Source organism: Gorilla gorilla, chromosome 3 (assembly GCF_029281585.2).
Source record: "Gorilla gorilla gorilla isolate KB3781 chromosome 3, NHGRI_mGorGor1-v2.1_pri, whole genome shotgun sequence".
Classification (NCBI taxonomy): Eukaryota; Metazoa; Chordata; class Mammalia; order Primates; family Hominidae; genus Gorilla; species Gorilla gorilla.
The window spans coordinates 23,677,696-23,690,231 of NC_073227.2; the positions used below are offsets into that span (position 1 = coordinate 23,677,696).

General features: G+C 42.9%; 1 protein-coding gene across 12 annotated transcripts in view; it reads left to right on the forward strand.

The window, feature by feature from the left end:
* The first annotated feature begins 1,373 nt into the window (after positions 1-1,373).
* Positions 1,374-12,536, forward strand: part of CC2D2A (coiled-coil and C2 domain containing 2A) — a 134,631-nt gene continuing 123,468 nt past the window's right edge. For 6 of the 12 annotated variants that reach the window (XM_063705211.1, XM_055385687.2, XM_063705212.1 and 3 more), the window contains exons 1-4: positions 1,519-1,701; positions 7,521-7,577; positions 10,324-10,407; positions 12,317-12,440. In XM_063705211.1, coding sequence (XP_063561281.1) covers positions 7,539-7,577; positions 10,324-10,407; positions 12,317-12,440 — 247 coding nt within the window. In that variant the 5' untranslated portion in view covers positions 1,519-1,701; positions 7,521-7,538. Of the gene's footprint in view, positions 1,702-7,520; positions 7,578-10,323; positions 10,408-10,829; positions 10,940-12,316; positions 12,441-12,536 lie in introns of those variants that run through there. The other 6 variants (XM_019025284.4, XM_055385686.2, XM_055385690.2 and 3 more) reach the window with 3 other exon arrangements.

Here is a 12,536-nt window from a genome sequence, read left to right on the forward strand (position 1 = left end):
GACACACAGACACAAACATGATTGGCACAAAAGAAGAAGTTTATACTTAACAGATCCCTAGAAACAAGAAGCATGGTGTCTTGGTTCGTTTTCTGTTGTTGTAACAGAATACACAGACTGGGCAATTTATAATGAACAGAAATTTATTTTTCACAGTTCTGGTGGCTGGGAAGTCCAAGATCAAGGGGCTGGCATCCTGCAAGGGTCTTCTTGCTGCACCATCCTATGGTGCAAGGCAAGAGAACATGAGAGCAAGAAAGAAAGAGAGAAAACGAGGCCAAATTCATTCTTTTATAAGGAATCCACTCCTGCAATAATGGCATTAACGCATTTATGAGGGCAGAGCCCTACAGCCTAATTGCCTCTCATTAGGTGCCACCTCCCAACACCATTGTGTTAGGGATTAAGTTTCCAATACATGCTTTTGGGAAGACACATTCAAATCATAGAACATGGCATGCCACACAGGACCACATAGGGAAGAACCAATGTTGGTCAGAAGGCAGAATGGAGACAGCAGAGTACAGCACAGAGCCTTTACTAGGGTTTTCCCAGGAAGGAATAGGTGAAGCAGGGTAGGGTGCTGCATAAATTTAGGAGTGGATAGCTTGAATAATCGTGGTGTTCTCTGGGCTATAGTGGTCTGGTATCTGGACCTGGGGTGACTTAGGACAGGAGGAATATTGGCTTAGTGTGTGAGAGTTTGATAATGGAGATGGTTGGTTGTGTGGGCTCTGGATTGGTTGGCTTGTATATCAAAGGAGACTTTGCATATTTCAGGGGAATCATTTGCTATCTCTAGGAATTAGCTAACATAGGAGAATCAGTTTCTCCAGGATCAAGGCTCCAAATGCCAGATCATCAAGAATACAGAAAATAAGAAGATACAGTCAATACACATACACACAAACATACACACACCATACACACAGACACAAATACACACAAACACATGTGCACATACACACTAGTCTATTGGAGTGTGTTTCCTTGGCTCCATACGTTCTATTACTCTTACAGCTACTTTGCCTCCTACCTCTCCCTCTTTTTTTTTTTTTTCCAACTTTTTTGAGCCATAACATTTATATCCGTTTTCAGGAATTGCAGTGGGATTCAGAGAATAGGCAAAGATTAAACTTGTGCATTCAACCTTCCACTTTTAGCTGAAAAACACTCAAGTGCAACATTTGTTGGTACTCTGCAGCACCTCCACAGAGCTTTTGCTGCTGCCACGTTAGACAGCTTCACCATGTAATGACGACATTTTAAGATTCTAAATCCCCCCACCTCTGAGCCTGTTCTTCATTGGAAATGCAAGACGGCCGGATGACATGAGGGAGGGGCAGCTCTTAAGGCTTGACCTAATTTCCAGTGCTGCTCATGTTGATTTCTCTCCGTCCTTCTCCTGCAGGCTGTGCGTCTCTGCTTACCCAGCATGCTTGTACTCCACTACTGGAAGTAGCCTGTCACTTTAAAGGAAAAAAAAAAAAAGCCACCGAGTGACCTTCCTTAGGAACGGGTTGCTAAGCTGGTGTTTTTGCTCCAAGACATGGCTGCAGCTTCCCAGGGAGGAGCCCAGGGGCATCTCCAACACTCAGCCTTTCCCTCCGGACCCTTTTAAAAGATTCAACAGCACCGTCTCTCTCCACTTCCATCCTAGAATGCAGAATCTGCAAAGTGCCTTTTGTAAAGTTTCTTAAGGTAAATCAGTCCCTAACCGGACTTTGGGCTGCAACAGTGATTTCCTGTTTTCAGTTACCCGGCTTGAAGTTCAGCCTCTCCGGGATACCGTGAGACTGGATTTAATGAATTGTAAATTTAGGGGCTCTCATCGTTATTTCTGTTTTTACTTTCTGAAATGGGAACATAGACCATTACTTGGCAGCTTTGATTTGAGCTGCTATCTGGTATCTGGTTTGCAGGAAATGTAAGTCCAGTTCATCACAAGTCCTGAGTGAAAATGCTCTCTGACCAAAGCTCTGTGAAACATTAGCTGCGTGTTGCATTTATGGGCCTTTTAGTTCAAACTGGCTTAAGGGGAGAAGCACTAGTTACTGCAAAATACACTTTTCTTGGTATGAGACAGAGAAAGGGCTACTAACCACAGTGCTAAGAGTTGCTGTGCTTTCCAAAGACTTCAAGAAAATGTACTGGCTACAACTTAAGCTGATTGTTTGTTTCCCTTCATTGCAAAGAGGTGCTATGAAAAGCTAATAAAGTCAAATAAGAAATATGTTTGCTATTGCATTTTCATATAACCTTTTCTGCAAATAAATTCAGCACCAACATGAAATCTCTCTCTCTCTCTCTCTCTATATATATATATATATCTCCTAGAGCTCACTTATAGAGTCATTCATTCAAACATTTATGGAGCATCAACAATGCACCAGGCAATGAACTTAAGTTTAGAGTGTGCAAACATAAATTAGACTAGGTCAGAAGCTCAGAGTTTGCTGGGAAAACAGACCTATAAACACATGATAAGAGTACAATGAGCTAAGTGCCATAAGAGATTTATAAAAACACTGAGAGGACAGTGGGATGACATCCAGGGAGGGGCTTCCAGTACTTAGCACATCATGTAAATGCACTGGTCATATATCACATAACACAGCTCAAATATGGTACTCATGTGTACTCTTCAAGGCCAGTGTATATTATATCGAGCTGATTAAATGATTCTATAAAGCTATTGGTCACTAACCTTATGCTAAGGGAAACTGCAGCTGGAATAACTTGTAGAATAAGATAATGTATTCCAAAACAATGTATGTGGCACCTCCCCAGGTGTCCAAGCTCCAGGATGGAACAGAAAAATGTTCTCAGGGTGTGAGGAAGAAAATACTCATGGGTAGAAGTGCAGGAGGTTTCAGAAGCACCATAAATGGAAACAGCAAGGCAACTGCCCTGGGCCTGGCTGAAGGGAGGGAGACATGAAACATGAGTTATGGTAGCTGGGGGTTGAAGATTGGAGCTGAAGGTGGGTGGGCTTGAACATCACCTAAGGTCTTTCTCATGACTCCTCTTCTATCCCCCAAGCTCTTTTCCCTCCTCATTCCTTTTTTCCACTTTCCCTCCCCACAATCACTTTTTCTTAGTAACAAAACCTACCAAAATTGAGAGCCCAGTCTGTGCTAGGCATTTTACTACACACATTTCATCATTTAGCCCTTATAAATTAATCATCCTTCAAGGTAGGAAGTATGATTGCAATGTTGCAGACAAAAAAAAAAAAAATGTGTCTCAGAGAAGGGAGGGCATTGTTCCAAGATCACACAGCTAATAAATAAAGCTGAAGTTGGAACTCAGGTCCACATATTCCTTGGCAAAGAAATATGTGGACCACTCTTCCTATAAACCCGTTTTTGCCATCCTGGAGTAGGGCATATATATTGTATGATTTTTTAAGCAACCAATATGGAGTTGAGATGCATTGTATCTCAACCTCCAGGTATGGCTCTGACCCACTGATGACTCTTAGGAATAGTCCATTTATTCAGATGAAGGTGTCAGTACTTTCCTTGAAAAAATATGTCTGGTTTTCTGCACTGAGTAAAATAAATCATTGGCTTAATGTAGCCTAAGCCTTTTCTCACCAGTGCAATGCTTCACAGCTTTCAACTGTAAATATTTCCAGAATAGCCCACTATTCTGGAAAGCACAGAATAATTATTGATGCCATTGCAAAAGCAAGAATAAATGGTGAGATGGAGGGGTAGAGTGGAGTGAGGGAGGACTTGGAATCACAGAGTCTTGGGATCAAGTTCTGAATGTGACATTTAATAATTATAACTTTGGAAAAATCATGTAAATTGTCAGAGCCTCAGTTTACTCATACGCAAATTGGGGCAGATACTACTAAGCCAGACATGTTATTGGGAGGACTGAAGAGAACATGTCTAGAGTTAGCACAAAATAAGTGTGCAGTAAATCATAGCTATTTTGATGTTGCCAGTAGGAATATATTAACAAGTACCTATGCATAAGATGATGGCAAACTGCATATTAAAACCAGGCAGTATTGATTTATCTTTTCTTAGCAACAGTGTTCATATAAAAAATAAATTTTGGTGTCATTTGATTTCCTTAGAAACTCATTTAAAGGAAATGATCAGGAAAGAATGAGGAAAAAAGAAAATCCCATTACATTTTTCATTTTCTACTTCTATTTTTTTCTTTCATATAAAGCATTTTTTAACTTATAGAGAACTTTTTTTAGTTACTAAAATGTTTCACAGGTTTTTTTTTTTCAGTTTGCAATGACCAGAGTTGTTTATTAGAGAGCTCTCATGTACTTTTGCATTTCATCTTTATTATCTGCCCCCTCATTCACTCTAGGTTATCTTCTTGCCTCTCTATTTTCTTAGCTGCTTTTACATTTTCCTTCCTCTATTTTTTGTACCCTGTGATAAGGTTTGTAGAGAAGACAATAGAATTTCAGATGCTTTATTTCCCTTTAACATGCTAATTCCCCTGTAGGGTCAGTGAAACCTTGAGCTCAGATGAGCTGCTTAAATGACCTGACCAAGTCCCAGTTAAGATTTGGGTTCCAAGGATATTAGAAAGAGGGCTTATGATTTGTCAGCCATATGCCTGTTGTTTCTCCATGTGTTTTCTCATTTAATCCTCACAGCAGCCTAGAAGAAACAGTGGAGCTTTAAATAGTCCCAGAATGTGGCTATGGAACCACAGCCAATAAGTCAGTGACTTAATCATTCATTCAACAAGTATATATTGAATGTCCATGATGTCCCATAATCCTAGTCTCTGGGGGTAAACAATAAACAAAATAATGTTTCTGAACTCTTGCAGCTATATTCTAATGGATATGGGCTGACATTAACAAGTAAGTACGTATGTTGAGTGGTAATAAGTACTGTGAAAAAATCATTGTAAGGTAATTAGGGAATTCCAGGAGGGTGTTGGGAGGAGATCATTGTATTACGAATGGTCAAAGAAGAGCTCTCTGATAATAAAATCTCAGCAGAGACCTGAAGAAAGTGAAACAGCAAGAGCCATGCAGATATCTTGGGAAAAAGGAGAACTAGGTAGCAGGAACCGCAGCTGCAAAGGTCCTGAGGCAACAGGATTCAAGTGCAAATCACACAGGGCTTGTAGGCCTTGGAAAAAACTTTGGGTTTTACTCTGTTGACAAAGGGAAATCATTGGAGGATTTTGAGTGAAGCAATGTGATTATGTCACTCAAATTTTCATCAATTTGCACTGGCTTCAATGCAGAGAATATGGTAGCCCAGCAATGTGGCAAGCTGAGAAATTAGGAGTTTCTTGCAGTAGATTTCAAGAGAGAAGATGGTGTTTGACCATGGCGATAACAGTGGAAATGTTTAGAAGTGATTAGATCCCGAAAATAATTTGAAGCCAAAACTGGCAGGATTTCTGATGGATTCAGTGTGGTGTGTCATGTGAGACTGAGAAAGGAGTTAAGAACAACTGCAAGGTTTCTGGCCTGAGCAAAATGGATTTCTGTTTACTACAACAGGAAAACTGCAGTACAAAGCAGGCTCAGGAGTAAAAGCAAAGAACTTTATTTGAGGTATGTAAAGCCAAGTGAAGGTGTCCATCAAGCAGATACTTGAGTCTGGAGTTCTGGGGAGATGTCTGGACCCAGGATGTAAATTTGGGAAGTATCAGCATGCAGATGGTATTTAAAACCAAGAGACATGATGAGATGGCCAGAGGAATGAAAACAGGCAGAGCTAAGCCCCACAGCATTCCTATCTTTGGTGGTCTGAGAGATGGGGAGAAACCAGCAAAGGAGTTTGAGAAGGAAGAGTCAGTGGGTAAAAGGAAAACCAAGAAAGAACTTGTTCCAGGAGCCAACTGAAGAAAGTATCTCAAAAGAAAGGGATGGGTCACTTTCATCACTAAATGTTTCTGACCCTTCCATGCCTAGCTTATTTTACCCACAAGTAAGTGAGAACATGCAAATGACAAACATGGCATGTTCTCACTTATGTGTGGGATCTAAAAATCAAAATAATTGAACTCATGGAGATAGAGAAGAGAAGAATGGTTACCAGAGGCTGGGAAATGTAGTCAGGGGTCGGGGGACGTTGTTTAATGGATACAAAAGAAAAATAGAAAGAATGAATAAGACCTAGTATTTGATAACACAATGAAAGGACTATAGTTAATAATAATTTAATTGTACATTTAAAAATAACTAAAAGAGTATAAATGGATTGTTTCTAACACAAAGGATAAATGATTGAGGGGATAGACACCCAATTTTCTGTGATGTGATTATTAAGCTTTGCATGCCTATACCAAAATATCTCATGTACCCCATAAATATATACACCTACTATGTACCCACAAAAATTAAAAACTTAGAAAATGTTTTAAATGCCTCTGACCAAGTCAAGTAAGATAAGGGCCAAGAATTGATCACTGGACATGGCAACGCAGGGGTCACTGGAGATGAATCATTGGCAAGAGCAGTTGCAGAGCATGCTAGACCCCAAAAATAAAAAAACAAACTGGAAAGAGAGGGAATGTTTTGAGGGATTTTTCTATAATTGTTGAAAAATTGAGCAACGCTAGAAAGAGAAGTAAAGTTAAGAGAGGGCTTTTTTTGGCCGGGCACGGTGGCTCACGCCTGTAATCCCAGCCCTTTGTGAGGCCCAGGCAGGCAGATCACAAGGTCAGGAGTTCGAGACCCACTTGACCAACATGGTGAAACCCTGTCTCTACTAAAAACACAAAAATTAGCTGGGCGTGGTGGCATGCGCCTGTAATCCCAGCTACTTAGGAGGCTGATGCAGAAGAATCACTTGAACCTGGAAGGCGGAGGTTGCAGTGAGCCGAGATCGTGCCACTGTACTCCAGCCTAGGCGACAGAGTGAGACTTTGTCTCAAAAGAAAAAGGGTGGGGGGCGGGGGCCTTTTTTTAAAAAGGAAAAAATTACAGCATTTTTTCCACTGGTAGGAATGAGCCAATAGAGCAGGAAGAAAATCCAGATGAAAGTGAAGAATTGTCAGGATCAAGGGCCTGGAGGAGGAGGAATGATGGGGCCTAGTGCACTGTTGAAGGAGGGGCCCCATGGGAACATGGGGGTTCATAGTAGCAAGTGGAAGCAGAGCAGGTGGCGGTGGCTCAATGTGGTGGGAGGGGAAGGGGATGTAGAAGCCCTCTCTGGTCTTGTCTTTTTACTTAGTGAAATAAGGGCCAAGGTCAAGGGCAGAGAGTGCAGAGGGGTAGTAGCGGAGAGGAGCTGTAAAATGGTCCTTCTGGAGCTGGATTCCAACCATTGCCATCCAACTCTATGCGCACAGTAAAGGCAGGCTCCCAGGGACAAGGAGACCTGGCATCCCTCCTTTCCTCTGGCACTTATCTCCACCAATCCTGGGGTCTGCCAGGGTTCCTGGTGAGTGGAAAGTCTACCCGGCTCAAACACTTCACTTACCATCATGGCCAGCCTCTTATAGATCCATAGTAAGAGAAGCAATATTTCATTGATTTCAAAATGCCTGACTTCTTCATTGTTCTTTGTCAGGGACCCATCCCAGCCAAAATGAATCCCAGGGAAGAAAAAGTAAAAATAATTACAGAGGTAAGTGGCCACTTTGATGTCCTCTAGGGATGTGTTTGTGTGTGCATGCTTATGTTACACGTGTTTGTGAATGAGGAAGTTAGGCCAACCAGCATCTATTGCACGTTAAAAGAAAAGCTTTACATGAATTAGATTCAACAGAGTCTAATTGTACAAAGAACGATTTGTGAATTGGGCAGCCCTCAGAACCTGAAGAGATTCAGAGAACTCTGCTCTGCTCTGTGGGCAGACAGCATCTATGGACTGAAGATGGAAGTGGAGTACAGAAACAGCTTGATTAGTTACAGCTCAGTGTTGCCTTATTTAAACACAGTCTGATCAGTAGGCCACCTGTGATTGATTGACGCTCAGCTGCTGTGATTGGCTGAGACTCAGCTACCTGCTACAGAAGCATACTTCTAAATTAGGCTTTCATTTAGTTTACTAAGATTGCAGTTTGTTATGTAAGAACTCAAAGTACAGAGGTATCCTCAAGCCACATTTAGTTTAATTTAACACACACCTACTAAATGCACCCTGAGGGTGCTATATCAGATACGTGGTGGAGAAGCGGAGGTGGATGTTGAAGGAAATGCAGTCCTGCTGACATTCCAAGGTCTTACCTCTACCTGAATGCTCCGAAGCTGTTTTGTCACCGTTCTATGAACTCTGACACACAGCAGCTCAAAGTTACTACCTATTATTGGGCCTAGCTCTGCCTGAAGCACGCTGATTTCTAAAGACATTCAGAATGAAGGTAACAATTGTAGACACCTGCTAATACAAGCCTCTGTCTGTGGAGTCCTGCAATTTCTGACTCATTGTATGTAAAAACTCATTAAAGCACTGCCCACACCAGAGAAGGGAGGCTGTCTAATTTGGAGACTGCAGACCATCCAACAAAAGAGAGAGTATTCCTCTCAATCCTTACTTCTCTCTCGTTTCAAGGGCTCACTGGCTTGAGACAACAAAGACAGAAATGGAGATGATATGTGCTGTCCAACGCAGTCCTCCAAAAAGCCTGAGGAAACTCATTATAAAACCATGCAGATTAACTTTAAGCAAGATGGCTGGGCACGGTGGCTCACACCTGTAATCCCAGCACTTTGGGAGGCCGAGGCAGGTGGAACACCTGAGGTTGGGAGTTCGAGACCAGCCTGACCAACATGGAGAAACCCCATCTCTACTAAAAATACAAAATTAGTCAGGCGTGGTGAGGCATGCCTGTAATCCCAGCTACTTGGGAGGCTGAGGCAGGAGAATCACTTTGACCTGGGAGGCGGAGGTTGCGGTGAGCCGAGATCATGCCACTGCACTCCAGCCTGGGCGACAGAATAAGACTCCATCTTAAAAAAAAAAAAAAAAACTTTAAGCAAGATCAAGTACCAACAAACCCACATAAATTTATATTTGCTTATTCATTCATATAACCAAATATGTTTTGTGCCTGTAGTCCCTGGGAATACAGCAGTAAACAAACCTTGTGCCCTCATGGAACTTACGTTCTATCTTATTTGAAGTCCTACTGGATAGTTAGAATAGAGGATGAAAACATCACGGAAAAGCAAAACATTAAGTAGGTTTCTCACAAGTCCATTCTAAGTCAGTAAAAACTTAGAATTGAATTAAAAGCCATGCTTGCACACCTCAATATAATTATCTTCTTGTAATCTAAGTTGGTGAATCCCCTGAACTAAGAACACTCCCTATTAGTCAGGCCCAAAGAAGGAGTCCAGAGTGAGGATGCAGCTCAGAGGACAAGTCAGAGATCAGGTCACATACACGAAGGAAAGGCCCAAACCAAGGCTATTCTCTCGTTCCACCTCACTTCCATCCTCTGTTATTGCGGTTCATGTCTTCCCTAACTCCAGTGGCCAAGGGGAATCAGGAGTAATTGAGGTCTGGCCCAGAAACCTGCATGATATTTCTTTGAAATTATATATCCTTAAAATTCATACTTTGTGTTCCAAATTTGTTTCAGTATAAAAACAAAAAAATCCTAATTTTAGGGAAAAAAAATCTAGTAAGTTTTGTGTACCCCAGAGAGGTTCTGTTTATCTTGCAACTTTTTGTTCACCCAGGGGCACTTGTGCCCCAGTTTATAAAACTCTAGGACTAAAACACTTTAGAGCTCGTAGACTTTAGAGCTTTCAGCTCTAACATTTTATGACTAAAATATTAGAAAGTGTAAGGTGGAAAGAGGAAATGAAGTTTGCGCTGTTAAAGGATTGTTTTCCTTTTCAAAAAAAATCTGCCAAAATTTCCTTTAACTTGAAGCATTTGTGATGATGTAACATGTGTCATTATTATCCTTTTCCTGCTGGTAAGGCTGGAAAGCAGAAAAACTTAACCGGTGAAATCCCTAATATGATTGTGATGTCTGTCCTAGCAGATTCACTTGTTAGTCGCCTTTCTTAGCTTGTAACTTTTAAGAGCAGACAGCATGTGGCTTTCAATTCTGTGTCCCAAGAGCATGGAACATAGTAAATGCTCAACAAATGCTGTATGCATGAATGAGGACCTGGAACAATGCAAGATCCAACATCATCTCGTGTATGATGGTCCAATATGGACACGACTTTTCGAAAACATGTCTATGTTGAGAAGAGTGGATGATGATAGCCGCAGATTGTTAACTGTCCCCCCACTCACACTCAGCATTACTGGATAGAAGCCCAGGGTCAAGATGGGGGTTTTAATTTTAATACCTAAAAGTCATACCTCTCTTCCTGTCTTAAGATTCTCTCCCTTTTGCATTTTCACAAAGGAGTTCATTGAAAATGATGAGGATGCAGACATGGGAAGACAGAATAAGAACTCAAAGGTTCGAAGACAGCCAAGAAAGAAACAGGTAAGAAGTGACAAGAAACTGTGTCTGCGTATTGTCATTGATCAACAACCCGCCTGCATCCCCAGGGCCATACAGAATCCACAAGGGCAGCCTTCCTTCTTTTGGTACCAACTTTTGGCCTGCTCTGGGGGGCTGTGAGGCTGAGGCGGGGATGCAGATGGGTGGTCCAGGGTGCAGGAGCCTGATTCAGGGACTTATAGATGAGCCTCACAATAAGGCGGGGGTCCATACTTAGAGCATTTTTACTCTAAGTAAGTTTTCTCCCATCTCCTGAGAGAGGACTCTAGAAAAGATGGAAGGAGCCTGTTTTAGTGCTTCATTGAAGGCCATGGACTATGATGGGCAGTAGATGGCAGTACACGATTAGAAATCTTGGGAAACTCCCTCTTTTTCCAACTCCAAGCCCAAATTCTGTCTTTGAGGCAGAAGCCAACTCCTTTCTCCCGAGCCTGCTGGCAGATCCTCCCCCACCTCTCCGCAGGAGTTCCCCTGCTAGGCTGGGAGCATCCCGTGCAGGGTAAATCTTTTCAAGGTAAGTCATTGGTAAGAAGTTGTCCTCTGAGAAGGGAGGCAGGGAAGCAGCTATTGTGGATGGGAGCTCTGCTTGGAACAATCGAGATGCCAGCAGGGAAGGGAGGGGAGAGAAGCGCCATTTTGAGCCAGCAGTCACGTGAAGGGGCTGCAGAGAGGGGTGGCCAGGAGAGATGAGGAGGTCATAGGGAGACAGAAGAGACCTCCCTCCTAGCTCCCGCCTTGCTCAGCACACTCCTCGGGGCAATCTGGGCAGAGGAGTCACTTTCAGCCTTTCAAGGGAGGGTCCAGGTGATTGGGGAGGTACTGCCTGGCCACGTGGGCTAGCTCTCTGGCCACTCCTGGGGACTGAGGAGACCCACAGCCAGACACAGCTCCGAAGCTTTAACCCCTTCCTGTGGGGTCAGTCTGCAGCCGTGCAGCCCAGGGCCAGGGGCTGTGGAGGCAGTAGATGAAAAGGGTTCAAGCCTTTAGCTCCACAGTCACAGGCACAGTGAGCAAGTGGGTGACTAGTGCCAAGGCTGCCATGGAGCTTAGACTGAAGAGGAGAAAGGGGCAAGGATGGAGAAGGGAATATAACAGCTCTCAAATGCTGAGCAATTTATGGGCCAGGCTTGGAACTTTATAGGTTGGGAGCATTGCAAGAAACGTAGTTGCACTCCAGAATCAGAATCACATGCGGACTTTTTGTTTAAATAAGTTCCACCCCGGGCCATCTATTTACGTCAGAATCTCTGTGCTTTCTACAGTGACTCAAACATTGTAGCATCTCAACAAATGGGCTCTTTTTATTATATTTTTCTTTTACAGATAAGAAAGCAGTGTACAAGGAAGTTAAATAACTTGCCCAAAGTCCCACAGTCAATCTGAGTTTGGAGGCAAGCTTTAGTCTATCTGTCCTCAAAGGTGTTATTGCAAATTCTGCTTCCTTGTTTTCCTTCACTGAGAGTGTGGGGAAGGAACCAGAGGCTATTCTTGGGGGGTGCCCAAAGGGTGGACTAAATATTTGCCCCTGAATTACCCAGTGACACTTTAGCTGCTGTTTGCAAACTATTTGAAGTTGGGAACAAACTGATTTTCCTGTTTCTCTTTCCTCCAAATTCCTGCAGAGCTCTACACATTTTACCTAGAAAAAGTGAAAATAATAACGTTATTTGGGGATGCCTTGATAATTTCACAAAAGCATTTCTAGAGAAATTCTGGGTTGGCACCTCTTCCCTGGTGGGTACCCACAGTGAGTCAGGTGACAGAGACTGTGGTTATCCAGATGTGAATAGTACTAAGGCCTGTCCCCTCACTGGTGACCCATCTTCCCAAGAGAGGAACAGACTCAAATAAAGTCCTGGGAGTCTCTGAACCTCTGACCTTCTTCCTCCAGCCACCAACTGCTGTCCCCAAGGAAATGGTGTCCGAAAAATCCCACCTTGGCAACCCCCAGGAGCCTGTGCAGGAGGAGCCCAAGACCCGCCTCCTGAGTATGACAGTCCGGAGAGGCCCACGGAGTAAGTGCCCCTCTTCCATTCAGCTGCTGCTTGTTAACTGCCTACTGTGAGCTCAGCACAGAGCAGTATAGGGATTTTTTATGGGTGTTATTTTTC